Source organism: Jaculus jaculus, chromosome 18 (genome assembly GCF_020740685.1).
Source record: "Jaculus jaculus isolate mJacJac1 chromosome 18, mJacJac1.mat.Y.cur, whole genome shotgun sequence".
Taxonomy (NCBI): domain Eukaryota; kingdom Metazoa; phylum Chordata; class Mammalia; order Rodentia; family Dipodidae; genus Jaculus; species Jaculus jaculus.
Window position 1 is genome coordinate 57630436 of NC_059119.1, and position 16789 is coordinate 57647224.

At 47.9% G+C, this 16789-nt stretch overlaps 1 protein-coding gene across 6 annotated transcripts in view; it reads right to left on the bottom strand.

The window, feature by feature from the left end:
* Positions 1-10962: 10962 nt before the first annotated feature.
* Positions 10963-16789, bottom strand: part of Rasgrp3 (RAS guanyl releasing protein 3) — a 106018-nt gene continuing 100191 nt past the window's right edge. For 3 of the 6 annotated variants that reach the window (XM_045137590.1, XM_045137588.1, XM_045137589.1), the window contains exons 16-18: positions 15975-16100; positions 15312-15664; positions 10964-12675 (exon numbers count right to left, since the gene is read on the bottom strand). In XM_045137590.1, the coding sequence (XP_044993525.1) occupies positions 12658-12675; positions 15312-15664; positions 15975-16100 (497 nt within the window). In that variant the 3' untranslated portion in view covers positions 10964-12657. Of the gene's footprint in view, positions 13120-15311; positions 15665-15974; positions 16101-16789 lie in introns of all 6 variants that reach the window. The other 3 variants (XM_045137593.1, XM_045137591.1, XM_045137592.1) reach the window with 2 other exon arrangements.

Consider the following 16789-nt stretch of genomic DNA (forward strand, 5'->3'; position numbering starts at 1 on the left):
TATGCCTCCTGTTGGCTTTCAGGAGGTGGGTGGCTTTGTATCAGAGTTTTGTTTTGTAATTTTATTTACTTATTGAGAGAAAGAGAAATGGGCACACCAGAGCCTGCAGCCACTGCAAACAAACTCCAGATGCATGCACCCCCTTCTGCATCTGGTTTATGTGGGTCCTGGAGAGTAGAACCTGGATCCTTTTGTTTTGCAGACAACCGCCTTAATCACTAAGCCATTTCTCCAGCCACCCCCCCCCCCTTTTTTTTAACAGCAGCAAGGAGCTTCTGCAGCCAGCAGGGGTAGTAGGAGCAGGAGGCGCCCTCTAGTGTCAGAGCTCTTAGCTAGTCACTCTTGTGTAGGTCTAAGAAGTTACATGAAGGAGAAAGAAGAAATCAGATCAGAAAAGGATGGCGGTGCAGAGTCGGGATTGGCGCTCTGGATTTCAGCACCAGACTCCATTCTCTGGACTTAACCATTAGTAACATGATTTATAACATCTCTGTGCATTGGCTCTGTCAAAATAGACAAAACGTCTGTATATATTCCTTTTGGGCTTATAACCCTGATCTGCAAATTGGGTGCCACCTCAGCTTCCCCCACTAAAAGGCAAAAAAAAGATCATGTGAGAATCTTTTCACTGGGCCTCACGTTTAGCACTAGGGGCTTTCTCCCAGCTTGCTTGTGGTGATCCTGACAGCTTGCTTACACGGCAGGAAAAGGGGCATTTCTCCCAGTTATCCCAAACACCCCCTGCAAAGGCTCGGGTGTTGCGCCAATTGTAGCGTTGTGGCTTTCCCGCCAGTCACAGCAGTCCTGCTCAGCCCCCGGGGAAGGTGTTCTCCCCGGCCTAGGTGGGAATGACAGCCGGGTCTGAGAGGTGGAGGCTTGTGATGGCAGACAGACTGTAGTCTCGTAGCAGTCATCTGCAGGAGACCTGACTGGCGACGCACCTTCTAGAGCCCGAGGAAACCCTCGCCGACGCCACGTGGCCACCTCGAGACAACCCTGGAGTCTGAGAAGAGCCAGGGCTGGTGAAGAGGCGTCCTGCCTGCTAGCTTAGCGGACAGTCCTTCCGCTCCAGGCAGCCAGCGCAGGAGTCACGTTTCCCCAGCCCCCTAGCTAGGCCTTCGCTTATTGACAGGAAAGGGGACGTCAGGGGTGCTCACAATAACAGGAGACACGGAGTTGAGGTGGTGGCTCATTAAATACAGTGCTTGCTGTAGGGTGAGGATGAGTTCGGGTCCGGCACACACATGTAAAAGCAGAGAGAGCATGGACCCCAGTGCTTGGGAGGTAGGGAGTGAGCTTTCCAGGGATAAGTGAGTCAACTCTGGGAAAAGTCAAGGAAGACGTCACATCAGGCCTTCATGCCACACACGCTCACGTGCACACACGTGCATGCGCTCTCACACCAAACAGTGACAGTGACGGATCTGACCAGTGCTGCTTAACGCTGCTTACCACCTGCCCACTGAACCAGGGCAAGGTGGGTCCCCTCTTCTATCTCAATATTTATTAGAATGAAAGTGAAAGGGAGAAAGTTTTGCTGGGGGGAGAAGGTGATTTCAACATGGACCCCTCCCTCCCCCAAGAAACGGACATTTGGGATTAGCCTGGCCACATATCCAAGGCTTTTGCATTGGAACGTTGAGTCAGAATCATGATTCCATATTGGACCCTGGAGGAGAAAACTGGATCCGATGTAGAATGCTTAGGAATAATCGTGGGACACGCAGAGGAGAGTCGAGGTAAGAGAAGAGCCAGAGTAACGGGAGTGTGGAAGGTGTAGGTTGACTTAGTGCTAAGTCACTTAAACCAACACTGGAGTGAGGCATTTCACACCAACCAGCCTCCTTACGCAGCAAACCCTCCCATAGTGTGCTGCGCAAAGTCACGACCTGAGGATATTCTTGTAGCCAAGCAATGACTTGACGTCACAGGCTCCCATCCGATCAGACCACGTCTATATAAAGCCAGTGCCCTCTGGCCAAATCGATTTATGTCACTTCCTTTTCGAGGGGTGAGGGGAGCATTCTAAGCCATGGTGCCTGGAATTTTACTGTTGTAAAACCTTTTTACTGGCTCAAGTAAAGTTGCTAAATAAAATAAATGTTAACAAAACGCAACTATTTTTCTCCTTTTAACGAGAGCTACCAGAGCAGTGCTGTTGCGGCACTTCTCTTACGTATGAGGGAAAATGAGTAGACCTGTCTAGACCAGAGCTGGAATCAAATCTAAGGCCCTGGCTTCAGAGCTCAGTAATCGGTAGTTTTTGAATGCTACAGAGATCAACAAACTAGAAGAAACAATTACATTTTGTGGTCTTTTCAGGAGTGGTTTCCAAATGGAAGATAGGCCCGTGTCCTGGAGTTTAAGATGAAATGGGAGAAGCTGGGCGTGGTGGCGCACGCATAAAATCCCAGCACTTGGGAGGCAGAGGCAGGAGGATCGCCGTGAGTTCAAGGCCACCCTGAGGCTCCATAGTGAATTCCAGGTCATCCTGGGCTAGAATGAGACCCTACCTCGAAAAACAAAACAAAACAAAAGATGAAACGGGAAAGTAAACTCAACTAGCTCCGGAGTGCCACTGAGGTAGGAAAGAGCAAAATCACGACACTTTTTAATGAGATAAAACGATATACCCGGTAGATCACAAAAAGCCACGGGAATTTTCATGAAAGTGTAGCAGCTGAAGATCTTTACAAACCCAACAATGGGTGGGTAGAGAGTTGGCTCAGTTGATAATGCACTCGCCACGTGAACGTGTGCACCTGAGTTTGGATCCTCAGCACCCGAATGAAAACCAGGCATAGGCAATGTTTGCCTACAATCCCAGGGCTGGGAGCTAGGCTAGTTGAATTGGCGCATTCTTAAGTTCAGTGAGAAACTATCCCCCCCCCCAAAAAAATAATAAATTGGAAAATGAGAGAAATACTCAACTTTGGTCTGCACACACATGTGCCCACACATACATGTACACATCAAAAACACAAGCACCCATCACAGCACTAAGGAGTTCAAGGCAAGCACTTGACACCTAGCACTCATTGTGTCTAACTGTGTAGCCCCAAAATCCTCTTCTTTAGCTTCCTAAGTGCTGGGGTTCAGGCGTGTGCCACCGTGCCTGGCCCTTACTGCTACTCTTATTTGAGACAGAGAGAAAGGGAGAGAGAGGAGTAAAAATGGGTGCACCAGGGCCTCCAGCCACCGCAAACAAACTCCAGACACGTGTGCCACCTTGTGCATCTGACTTACGTGGGACCTGGGGAATCGAACCTAGGTCCTTAGGCTTCGCAGGCAAACGCCTTAACCGTTAAGCCATCTCTCCAGCCCTACTGCTATTCTCTATGAAGCATTTACCAAAAAAAAAAAAAGTTGCGATGATCAGATTTTCTTGGGGAAGTATATGAAAAGTATTACCAAGTCCTCAAAACATGAGTTTACTCCCAGTTAAGGCATGTCTTCCTTTCAGCACTTGCCAAGGCCTTACCTAATACCTTTTATCCCCCTACTGGGGATTGAAGCCAGGACCTTCTGCTTGCTAGAAAAATACTCTACCATTGAGTTATGTCCCTCAACCTCAATAGCAACTCTGTGATCTTAAGGCTTACCAAAACATCCCCCACAGCCCAAGTGTTTGTGATGGTGTCTCAAACTTGCTCAGGTGGAGCCTTTGGGAAGTGGAGCGTGACGGAAGGAGGTGCGTCTCTGGGAACCAGCTTGGCCGGTTATCAGCGCAGCCCGTTGGGTGCTGTGAGCTCACTCTCGCTGCTCTCTCTAGTGCTGATGGAGGAGACGCGAGCTGGCAGCCATGCTCAAGCCACCATGATGAAACATTCCCTCAAAACTCTAAGTCTGGGCTGGAGAGATGGCTTAGTGGTTAAGCACTTGCCTGTGAAGCCTAAGGACCCCGGTTCAAGGCTCGGTTCCCCAGGTCCCACGTTAGCCAGATGCACAAGGGGGCGCACGCGTCTGGAGTTCGTTTGCAGAGGCTGGAAGCCCTGGCGCGCCCATTCTCTCTCTCTCCCTCTATCTGTCTTTCTCTCTGTGTCTGTCGCTCTCAAATAAATAAATAAAAAATTTTTTTTAAAAAAAAAACAACTTTAAGTCTGAAATAAACCCTTTCTGACCCACTTCTGGTCAGGTGTTTTTGTCCCCGCAACACGCAACAAGAAGGTAACTACAGGCTGGAGAGATGGCTTAGCAGTTAAGGTGCTTGCCTGCAAAGCCAAAGGACTTCAGTTTGATTATCCAGGACCCATGTAAGCCAGATGCACAAGGTGGCGCATGCATCTGGAGTTTGTTTGCAGTGGCTGGAAGCCCCGGCCTACCCATTCTCATTCTCTCTCTCTCTCCTCCCCCTTCCCTCTTTCAAATAAATAAATAAAAAGAAAATAAAGAACGTAACAGCTGCACTCTTGAGAGAAACCAGTTTACAATGTATAGAAAATAACCCGTCACAAGCCAACTGCATTATATTGATACTCAACTATCAGAAACTAGTGAAAAAGAAATAACCCATTCCTTTTTTTGTAATATTTTTATTAGAGAGAGAATTGGCACACCAGGACTTCCAGACACAGCAATCGAACTTTAGATGTATGTGCCACCTTGTGCAAGGTTGCACATGTGCCAGGCTTACATAGGATCTGGAGAGTCAAACATGGGTTCTTAGGCTTTGCAGGCAAGAGCCTTAACTGCTAAGCCACCTCTCCAAACCAAATCACTTTCTTTTAAAACAGACGAGCAGGGACTATTTGATGAGCTCATTTGAGATTAAGAAATAAACTGAGTGGTGCTGTTCTCTGAAAGTCAGCTCTTTACCAAGTTGTCTAGGTGCTCAGTCTGGGGAAAGAGAAGTGATAGAGTATAAGGGTGTCTGTTTCCAGGTCCTCCTGTTCCCCAAAACACATGTTACAAGAGGCCCAAGATGTCCCCTACCGCTTCCTTTGTCGGTTGTGCCAAATTATAAAAAGAACAAAGTACCAAGGAGACAATCAAAATTCCCCTTCTGCCTGGCATGGTGGCTCATACCATTAATCCCAGCACTCAGGAGGCAGAGATAGGAGGATCTCTGGGAGTTCGAGGCCAGCCAGGAACCACGTAGTGAATTCCAAATCAGCTTGGGTTAGAGTGAGACCCTACCTCAAAAAAAAAAAAAATTTTTTTTTAAAATTCCATTCTGGGCTAAAGAGCTGGCTCAGGGGTTAAAGGTGCTCGCTTGCAAAGCCTGCATGTAAATCTAGATGCACAAAGTGGCACATGCATCCAGTGTTCATTTGCTCAGGCAAGAGACCCTGATGCACCTATTCTCATTCATTATTCATTCTCTCTCCCTCCCTCCCCCACCCAAGCAAATAAATTAATAAATACTTATAATTTTTTGGATTCTGGTAGCTTCTTTATATCAAGCAAAACATTTTATGTCTTTAAATTCTGTTATACTTTATTCCATAAGAATCAGATTGAAGCTGGGCATGGTGGTGCACGCCTTTAATCCCAGCACTCGGGAGACAGAGGTAGGAGGATCGCCGTGAGTTCAAGGCCACCCTGAGAATACATAGTTAATTCCAGGTCAGCCTGAGCCAGAGTGAGACCCTACCTCAAAAAACAACAACAAAAAGAATCAGATTGATCAGCCTGTGATGTTCTGAGTTCTTAGCAGAATTGTACAGATTAGCTGTATGGGTTATCTTACACATCACCGCGATGTTTTATGAACACTGAAAATGTCAAATTATATTGAATAACACAAACTGTGAAAGAACTTTCTCCACATTCACGGGTTCTTGTGCAATAAGAATGTCAAGTGACATCAAGAAATATTCATTCCAACCACAGCCGATGCTTGTTTCATTTGATGGCAAGCAGTGAGGTTCTTTGAGGGTTTGTTCAAGCATGATCCGTGAACTTCAGAGCGCACGGGCACAGACATAGTGTGTCGGGGCTGCTCTGCTGTGCTTGCCCGGCTCTGCACGAGCATGGGCTCAGAGTTGCCCATGCAGCCCCTCTGGCAAGTGGAACCTAGACTGCCTGTGGGAGAAAAATCCTCCTTCAGCTGCACGTTAGACATGGTGTCTCAGTCAGGTCCACAAGGCTGGCCAAAATCACCCAACCAAGAGCAGCTTGTGGGGTGGGGGGAATATATATATATTTATTTATTTTGGCTTACGGACTCGAGGGGAAGCTCCATGATGACAGGGAAAACGATGGCATAAGCAAAGGGTGGACATCACCTCCTGGCCAACATCAGGTGGACAACAGCAACAGGAGAGTATGCCAAGCACTGGCAAGAGGACACTGGCTATGATACCCATAAGCCTGCCCCCAACAATACACTGCCTCCAGGAAGTAGCATTCAGAACATCTAAATTCATGGGGGACACCTGAGTCAAACCACCACACACGGGAAAGTAAGAATAATGGTTTGAGGTATTTGTTGGGAGCCATTTGCTGGCCTTGCTGTTTGGCAGCAAGACTTTAGCACCTACATGTAAGCAAGATTATGAATATTCAGTGTTACTAATAAGAGCTGGCCATTCCTTAAGATTTATGTTTGTATTGCTGGTATCAAAGGGTTTGTTTGTTTCCCAACCTTGGAATAATCTTTTGTACTGAGAAGTGATTGAAGTGCAAAACTCTGTAACAGAAAGGAGCTGTCTTGATAGAAACTTCTGTGTATAAGTCATGGAATTTTTGTCCATGGGCAAACTGTTTACTAGAAGATATAAAAAGTACTGCTGGGAAATAAACATGGCTTCAGTCCTTGCTTCAGTCCTGGACTGGAGTCCTTGCTTTCATTCTCTCTCTGTCTTTCTTTAATCCTCACTCCCCATCAGGCTTAAGCCCTTTCAGCCAGCAGGCTCCAGCAGGTATTAGCAATTAATGAGAGTTTTTTTTAAGTGGGGTTCAGGGCTGAAGAGATGGCTCAGCAGTTGAGGCACTTGCCTGTGAAGCCAAACAACCTGAGTTCAATTCCCCAGGACCTACGTAAAGCCAGGTGCAGAGAGGTGCCTGTTTGTGTGCAGTGGCTGAAGGCTCTGGTGTGCATTCTCTCTCTCTCTCTCTCTCTCTCTCTCTTGCAAATAATAAATAATTAAAGTATTTTAAGTGGTCTTTAAAGCTGGGAAGATAATTCAGTCAGCAAACTACTTGTTTGCATGCGTGAGCACGTGAATTTAGTCCTGAGGACCCATGGTTGTACACACTTGCATCAGAGGTAAAAATGGGAGGGTGCCTGGAGTTTGTGATCCAGCCAGTGTAGGCTAATTTAACATTTTGGGCTAGAGGGACTCTGTCACATAAAAGACAGATGACACCTAAAAAATGACATAATATTGTCTTGTGGCATGTACCTGTGTACACATAGACACATAAAACTCAGGGTTTCGTTTCACTTCTGCTAATAAACAGTTCTGTGGTATTTCATGCATGTGTGCATGTGCATGCTGGGGTGTGTGTGTGTGTGTGTGTGTGTGTGTACGCACGCGTGCATGCTTAGAACGAAGGACAACTACCCGCTTCTGGTTTTTGGCTTCATTGACAACCTCTATAAATATACACAGTGTGCCCTAATCAGAATTGCTTCCCACCACCCTCCTTTGCCGCCCTTCTGTAGCCCTCATCTATTTTGATATGATCATTTCTTTTTGTGTTTTTTTGGCCCACGTATTATGTAGGTCTTGTGTAGGCAGTGCCAGCCACTGTGAGGTCATGAATGTAACTGGCCACGTTGTGTCTGGAAGGCAGTATTGCATCCTTTCTGCCACCTCTTCCATAAATAGTCCCTGAGCTTTGGAGGGTCTAATAGAAATGTCTCACTTGGGGGCTGGAGAGATGGCTTAGCAGTTAAGCGCTTGCCTGTGAAGCCCCAGGACCCACATTAGCCAGATGCACAAGGGGGCGCACACATCTGGAATTCGTCTTCAGTGGCTGGAAGCCCTGGCGCGCCCATTCTCTCTCTCTCTGCCTCTTTCTCTGTCTGTCGTTCTCAAATAAATAAAAATAAACCAAAAAAAGTAAAAAATAAAAATAAAAAAAAAGAAATGTCTCACTTAGTCTGAGCATTCCACTGCCACTTCTTCTCAGCACTTTGGTGAGTTCTGAATTTCCCCAGTAGGCATTGCCATCGGAAATGACACGTTTCTCTAACCAAATGTGAGAGTAGCATTAAGTGATGGGCAAACACAGGGCAACTTCGTGGGAACAATAGTGTCACCCCCCCCACACACACACACATACCCCAGGGCTTGCAACCTCCCTAGCCATACATAACCTTTTGACTAGGTTTTTAGTAGTAAGCAGGAATTCCCTCCCATCCAGCAGACCTCAAATCCAATCAGCCAGCAGTTGCTTTTCCCCCCGTAACATTCAGGCCACCATCGCACCAGTTGATACAACCTGTCTGGCTGCAGAGCCATGGAGCTTGCAGGGTCCACTGCTGGTCAGGCCTGCTGAAGACATTTCCTCCTAACAGGCTGCCTAGGTCTCCATCCCTGTGACAGCCAGTCACAAGGAGGAGGCCTCCAGCTCAGCCTCAGCTTGATTTGTCAGTGTCTTGCAGCCAAAGCATGTGGTGTCTTCAGCAATAGGGTCTTACCATTTAGACTGCATGCTGCAATCAGCTCTGCACGCAACCAAGAGCAAGTTGTGGGGGAAAAAAAAAAAAAACAGGTTTATTTTGACTTACGGGCTGGAGGGGAAACTCCATGATGGCAGGGAAAACGATGGCATGAGCAGAGGGTGAGCAGCGACCCCAGGGCAACATAAGGTGGACCATAGCAACAGGAGAGTGTGCCAAACACTGGCAAGGAGACACTGGTTATAACACGCGTAAGCCCATCCCCAACAATACACTGCCTCCAGGAGGCGTTAATTCCCTAATCTCCATCAGCTGGGAACCTTGCATGCAGAACACCTAAGTTTATGGGGGACACCTGAACCGAACCACCACATTCTGCCCCTGGCCCCCATAAACTGATAACCATCCATGGTGTAAAATGCAATGCATTCATCCAACTTTAAAACTCCCATAGTTTTTATCAATTCCAATGATGCTCATACATCCCCATAGTCCAAGATCTTTTAACTGAGCCATAATACCAAAAAATCCCCAAAAACCCATAATGGCACAGAATAAATATTCACACTGCAAAAGATGGCATTGGGCATAGCAAAGAAATATTCAACCAGCACAAGACTTAAAACCACCAGGGCAAACATCAAACTCTGTAGCTTCAAGTCCAACAACTCTAGTCAATGACAAATCTCCAAGTCTGATAATTCTAACCAGCAACAAGCCTCTGGCATTCCAATTCCACCCCTCCAGCTAGGCTACTCACAGTCCTGGAAAACTTCATCTGGGGCCGTCAGCTTTCCTTAGCAGCCATCTCGTGGTCCCGGCATCTCCACTGGGTCTCCACTGCAATCCACGGTCCATCCTCATGGCTCCATCAGGTCTCCATGCAGGCATTCAGCAAACCTGCTTCACACTGCCCATGGCCATTTCCAAAACACAAGACCATGTTGTAAACTTAATGACCCTCTCTTTCCTGCATTTCTTATACTCCACAATACCAGGTAGGGTGCCAGTTTGTTAATCCAGAGGGAATAAAGCAGACTTTGACGAACAGGACACTCCTTGAGCACTCAGGCCCCTTCAAAAGAGTCTACATTCTTCTTGTTGCCCCAGCGCAGGCCAGCTGGCCCAATCTCAAAGGTTGTAATCTCTCAATTGCAGCTGAATAGGCAGCAGTTCACCCAAAGATTTCATTTTTTCTGTGCCATATCCCTCTGCTCACCCTGCACAACTGCTCAGGACATGGGCGTAACAGCAAGCTTCTCACACAAACTGCTGGCCCTGTCCAGGCAAAGCCCTTTCTCACCCTCATAAGCCAAACCTCACAGTCCATAGTTCTTACTGCTTTCAGGTCTTTCAACTCTGACCAGAATAGTCCATCAAGCTGTACTTACAGCACTGCAAAGCATCTTTAGGCCAAGGTTTCAAATCCCTCCACTTTCCTCTTGAAAACCAGCTCCAAAAGGCCAAAGCCACATAGTCAGGGGTCTAGCAGCAATCCCACTCCTCGGTACCACTTTACTGTTGCAGTCAGGCCTGCATTCCTGGTAGGAATCACCCAACTAAGAGCAGCTTGTGGGAAAAGAAGAGGTTTATTTTGGCTTACAGGCTCAAAGCTCCACGATGGCAGGGGAAATGATGGCATGAGCAGAGGGTGGACATCACCCCCTGGCCAACATCAGGTGGACAATAGCAACAGAAGAGTGTGCCAAACACCGGCAAGGGGACACTGGCTGTAACTCGCATAAGCCCGCCCCCAGCAACACACTGCCTCCAGGAGGCGTTAATTCCCAAATCTCCATCAGCTGGGAACCTAGCATTCAAAACACCTGAGTTTAAAGGGAACACGTGAATCAAACCACTGTAAGTTATGATGGGCAACTAAGATCTTTCACAATAACCTGTATTATTTGAGGGGCATCAGGGACCTCCCTGACCAAAAAGTTATTGGGAGGTATCCTACCCCTTGCATTGAAATTTTTCTATAACAATCTATGTCTTCTGGGCATTATCTACCTTCACAGGGTGCTTATGCCCAACTTTCTTTCTCCACGTATTTTTTTTTTCCTCTGATTTTTCGAGGTAGGGTCCCACTCTAGCCCAGGCTGACCTGGGACTCACTATGTACTCTTGGATATGGAATTCACTATGTAGCCTCAAACTCATGGTGATCTTTCTACCTCTGCCTCCCACGTGCTGGAATTAAAGGCGTGCATCACTATGCCCATCAAATTTCTTTTTTAAAAAAATATTTTATTTATTTATTTGAGAGAGAGAATGGGTATGCCAGGGCCTCTAGCCACTGCAAACAAACTCCAGATGCATGTGCCACTTTGTACATCTGGTTTACATGGGTACTGGGGAATCGAACCTAGGTCCTTAGGCTTCTCAGGCAGGCATCTTAACCACTAATCCATCCATCCAGCTTAAATTTCTTTCTTAAAAACATTTTATTGACAACTTCCATAAATACAGACAATATGCCATGACCATAAGTCCCTTCCACCAGCCCAGCTTCTCCCTCCCATATCTCCCTTCCACTGAATCCGTTCTTTCCAGTTAGTCTCTCTTCTATTTGGTGGTCCTCATTTTTTCCCCTCTTATTGTATAGGTCTGACGTAGGTAGCATCAGGTATGGTGAGAGCATGAACATTCAGGCCACTTTGTGTCTGGAAGACAGTACTGTAAGCCATCTTCCCTTTCCTTTGGCTCTTACATTCTTTTGGCCACCTCTTCGACAATGGTCCCTGAGCCTTGGAGGGTGTGATAATAGTGTCTCAGTGCTGAGCACGTTACTGTCATTCCTTTTCAGCACTTTGGTGAAATTTTGAGTTTCCTGAGTTTGGCACAGCCATCTGAAAAAGAGACGTTTCTCTAACCAAAAGTGAGCATAGCATTAACATATAGACATAAACATAAGCATTTAGAAGGCACTTTGGGGTGGGGCATAATATATGCATTTAGCCAGAGAACAGTAGTACTTTCCCCCTGTGGGTTATGACCTCCCCAGCCATAGGATTTTGATTAGGTTTTCAGATGATGTTGAATTTCATATGTATTTGTAGCTCTTTATTAAATGAATCAGCTCTGTGTTATTAATACAACTTGTAAATATTTGCATGTTTTGTCTATCTTTCCTCATAGCTTTTGGTGGGATGAGCCACCTACGCCTCCCAAGTGTTGGGATTAAAAGTGTGTACCACTATGTCCAGCTTAATATGTGCTGGATTTCTTGAGACAGGACCTCGCTACGTGGTCAAGGCCAGCCTCACACTTGCTCCTCCTATCTACCTCCCAATTAGGCATGACCAGGCATTTAGCAAAAGCCTGGCCCCAGCTCTAGTTTTGCACATCTTGACTCTACTTCTCTTTCCTTTCATCATTTTAAGACATAAACCCACATCTAGTTATTTGGGGCCAAAGGAAGATATTTAAATTATTAATATTTTTAAAAATTTAAATGTACTGTGAATCAAAGGTGATTTTTGATGGTTTTCTCTCTGAATATTCTTTAGTTATGTACAACAGTTTATTATCACAAAGACCACAAGAGCCATATTCTAGAAAAAGCAATCTTAAACAAAATTATTAAGATTACCTTAGGCTTTTAAAAAGTGGTTGTTTTACATCTCACCCAGTGGCTCAATGGTCTTTCTGCTAATTTTAAAAACTATTTTATGTATTGATTTGGGAGATAAGGAGGGAGCGAGGGAGAGAAAGAGGCAGAGAGAGTGAGTAGGGTGTACCAGGGGCTGCTGCCATTGTGTCTGAACTCCAGATGCATTGCCTCTTTGTGCATCTGGCTTTACATGGGTACTGGGAAATCAAACCCAGGCCATCAGGCTTTGCAAGCAAGAGCCTCTAACCACTGAACCATCTCCCCAGCCAAGGCTATTATGAATATTAAGAGAGCTTTTATGGCTAATCCACAGCCCCTTAGAGATCCAGAATCCATAAGATTAGGTGATCTATACACGTGGGACTCATACAACAACTGTGTGATAGCAAGCTTCTCCCGCAGCTGATCATCACGATAAGATTCTCAGCTTTTCAGGATCTGAAGAGCTTCCTGGACCCCGCCGAGAACCTCAGAGTCCTGGTCCCATCTAAAAAGCACACAAAAAGAGTATGCAATCAACTACGTATAACACAAGAATTTATAAAAATGCTAAAATAGTATTCTCACCAAAAAAATATATATATATATCCATGTCCAAGTTTAGAAGAACGGGCCTCAAGTACATGAACAGAAGCTTTTGTAACACTCATACATCAATGTCTGCACAGAAGGTTACGTGAGAAACTACTGACTACGTAATGGCCTTTGTGACGCCTAGTGCGGGGCAGGGGAGGAGGAAATAAATAGTTGATGTTCAGAGTCATTCCCCTGCGGTACAGTCCGTGCAGAGTCCACACAGCATACGGCAGTGAGCCTACGGCTCTCTTTCCAGAGCACCTCCTGAGCAAGGGGTGCGCTGGAGGTTCTCCTCTCGCTCCTTCCCGAAGCCAGCACGATTGCCTTCAGCCGCCTCGGCCTGGAGTCAGCCATCCTGTGATTAAAAACCAGAACGCGTTACGAGTCTGGTGTGAAAGGTGATCTGGGCGGTCAACTTGACAGGATTCACAGTCACCTGGAAGCACATCTCTGGGCATGTCTGTGAGGCCCTTTTCTAGATCAGGTCATCGGAGGTGAGAAGACCCATCCTAAATGTGGGCGTGTCACCCCCACGGTCTGGGCATCCTGCGGAGCTGGCTGGGCACCAGGCCTGGTCACTCTCCGAGGTGGACTCCATGTGACCAGCTGCCTCAAGCTCCCGCCCAGCCAGGAGGGACCACAAAGCCTCACGCCGTGCGCAAAACCAAACCCTTCCTTAAGCGTTGCCTCTTGCCGGGCACTCAGTTCCTGCAGCTAATACCGCTAGGCTACATTAAACAAAAGAGTGCTCCTAGGAAGTGTCGTTTGCTTGGTTTTTTTTTCCCCCTGAATGTGAAAAAGTGAATGTGAGGGAAGACACCGCTGACCAAAACCTTGTAGTCTCAAGATACAGAGAGAGGGTCACGTAGCACGGACTGGTGACACGCACCTTTAGTCCCAACTGCTCGGGAAACAGACAGGAGGATCCCCTGGCCCAGGAGCTGGAGGCCGCCCTGGGGCAACGCAGTGAAACCTCACCTCACAAAAAGCAGGGTGGCCTCGAACTCAGGGCAATCCTCCCACCTCTGCCTCCCGAGTGCTAGGATTAGAGGCATGTGCCGTCACGCCCGGCTGATTCCTCTACTCTCACCCATACTGGCATTGGAGTGATCTTTCCACAGAATTTCTGCAACCAGCCCACAGGTTGTTAAAGAGAAGCACACACCCTCTTGAACTCAGAGGCATCCAGTAGCTGGAGCCCGTCTGCAGTCTTGTCTGTGTGCATCCTGGGCTGCTCCTTCCACAGCAGCCACGATGCTCACAGAAGTAGCTTAGCGGTTAAGGCATTTGCCTGCGAAGCCTGAAGACCCAAGTTCGATTCCACAGTCCCCACGTAAGCCGGATGCACGAGCAGGTGTCCATAAATAATTGCATATAAAATCAGTAATCTTCACGAGCCTCCAGAAGCCATTTTGAGACTTCAGGTGAGAAGCCCTCGCCTCTGGATATCTTTCTCTGGCATCAAATTACAAGCCTTTTCTTTTTCCTTTTTAATGCTTATTTATTATTTATTTGCAAGGAGAGAAAGGGAATGAGAATGGGTGCAACTCGCCAGGCCCACTAGCCTCTGCACGCGAACTCCAGACACATGCACCACTTACTGCAGCTGGCTTTATGCCGTGCACATCCCGCTTTTCTTTGGATGGTCTAAACGTAGTTCTTGTGTACAGGCACAGCCTGGTTTATAGAACCTTGCAGGCCTGTCCTGCTGATTCCCACTGCCTTCCTCCCGGCCCATGATAACGTCCAACATCTCATAGCAGTAGGAAATATTTCTAATTCTCCGTCTCGATGAGCAAGACCTTTGCTTCCACTGTCTTCCCTGAGTCAAGCCCTAGGTTCTGGCTCAGAAAGCAAAGTAGCTCTGAAGAGAGCCGGTCTTTGGGTACACGAAATAGTAGTGGGTCCCTGGTGCAGCCTTTCAGTAACACAGGCATAGTGACCGCACTACGTTTTAGAATTCAATTCAGTTTTATACATGACAAAATGAGGGTCCAAAGAGAAGAAACCATCTTCCCAGGTTCACATCGGTGGCCAAGAGCAAGACTAAAAGTTATGGGCATCTTGAGTCCTGTGGTGGTTTGAATGTACGATGTCTTCCAAAGATCCATGTGCTTGTATACTGAATCCCCTGTTGGATGTGCTGTTTGGGAAGGTTGTAGAGCCTTTATGAGGTGGAACCTTGTTGAAGGAAGTGTGTCACTGGGGAGGGGCCTTGAGTGTCACACCCTAGCCTTCCTTCCTTTCCTCCTTCCCTCATTCCTTCCTTCATGTTGATGTGAAGATGTGACACCCATTTCCTGCTCCTACCATACTTTCCCCACAATGATGAAACTCCTCTTCAAAACCGTAAGCTGACATAAACCCTTTTCTTCCTTAAGCTCCTTGTAGTTGGGTGTTTTATCCCAGACATGAGGAAGTAACTGGTATAATTCTCAGCCATACTGTTTTCAAAACCATCCGGCTGGCTTTTCCAGGGCCACCGTCACCCCCACCTCCACACCTTCAGCCTCCCTCTCGCTTAGTTGCGGTTTGCCCAGCACTGACCTCACCATCCTGTCTACTCTCCTCGTCCTGGTCAGGTTTGAACGTGGTGCCTCGGTCGACAACATCCACAGCGGCCTGCACCCTGGGCTTCTCATTTTCCCACTTGGCAAAGCCTTTGTCCTTTGACGCTTGGTCATGGAACTTGGATTTCATTTTGGGGAAGGTGTGGGACCCTGAGTCGCCCCAGCCGGCCTCTGACCACACAGGCTCCGTCTGGGTGGCCTGGCTGGTGGTGGCTCGCTGCAGCCTCACGGAGATCTTGCGAGAAGAGCCTGTGACCAGTGTGATGGCTCTGCTGTCCAGGTCTCGGGGTTCCGCAGTGACCCCAGGAAACTCGAACACCTGGTCCTGCGCTGGAAGGGAAAGAGACCACGACGGTTATTGGACATCAGCACGCCTCACTGCAGACCCTCCACGTTAGTGAGACAAGCTGGAGTCTAACGCCCAAGGAGTGAGCAGAACAGAATTCGATGGGCTGCGGTGAGCGACGTGTTAGCCGGGCTGAAAGGCCGAGAGGGGGAGAAGCCGAGGGCTGAGCACCGACCCCCCACTGCTGTTTCTATTCTTACCCCATGCAGACCCAGAGCCCACACCAGGGCCCGGTGTGGGGAGGTGGCCAGAGGGATGTGGTGGCAGTGAAAAAAAAAAAGCAGAGGGCATTACCTGCGGGTAATGCCGGACTTCCAGGGAGTGACCCATGACTACTGCCCAGTGAGGCTGCCCGGGCAAATCTCCTGCAAGCCAGAACCAGGAGGTCTTTGCATTGCTTGTGACAATTTGCTCCGCAGTCTGAAACATCCAAAGACCCGCAGAAGATGAGCTGTGAAGCCTGTGTGTCTGGCCCTCCCCTCCTCCGCCCCGCGGGCCTCTCTCACTTCCTGCGGCTGCCGAAGTCACACTTCTGCCCGGCTTGTCCCTGCACAGTCACTGGAGCACAGGAGCCAAGTCCAGCCCAGAAGGTGCATTGTGCCGGCCCAAACCAAAACTGGACGCAAACCATGGGGCTGGCTTCTCTGCTCCGCCCAGATGGGATCAATACAAAGATCCTGTCCGGAAGGAACTGGCAAGTCTTCGCTTCTGGAAACGCTTGCTGTGGCCTGAGTTACCTCTGGTCATCCATGGTGACATGTCCTTCCATTTCATACTGATATTTATGTTTTTGGTTGTGTGTGTGTGTGTGTGTGTGTGATGCATGCGTGTGTGCCCTTGCAATGCCACGTGCTCACACACGCTCGCCTGCCCCTGGGGTGGCCAGAGCATCACATCGGGGGGTCCAGCTCCACTGCTCTTCCTCACGTTCTGAACTGGAGTCTCTTACCGATGCTAGAGCTTGCTGTGCTCTCGTGAGCCTGGGTAAATTCCCTGCTCTCTGTTCCCCCTTGGAGGGTTGGGGTTCTAGGTGCAATGTGGCCATAACCAGCTGTTTAAGTGGGATCTGGAGATTCGAACTCAGACCATTTCAGGCCTGCACGCTTGCC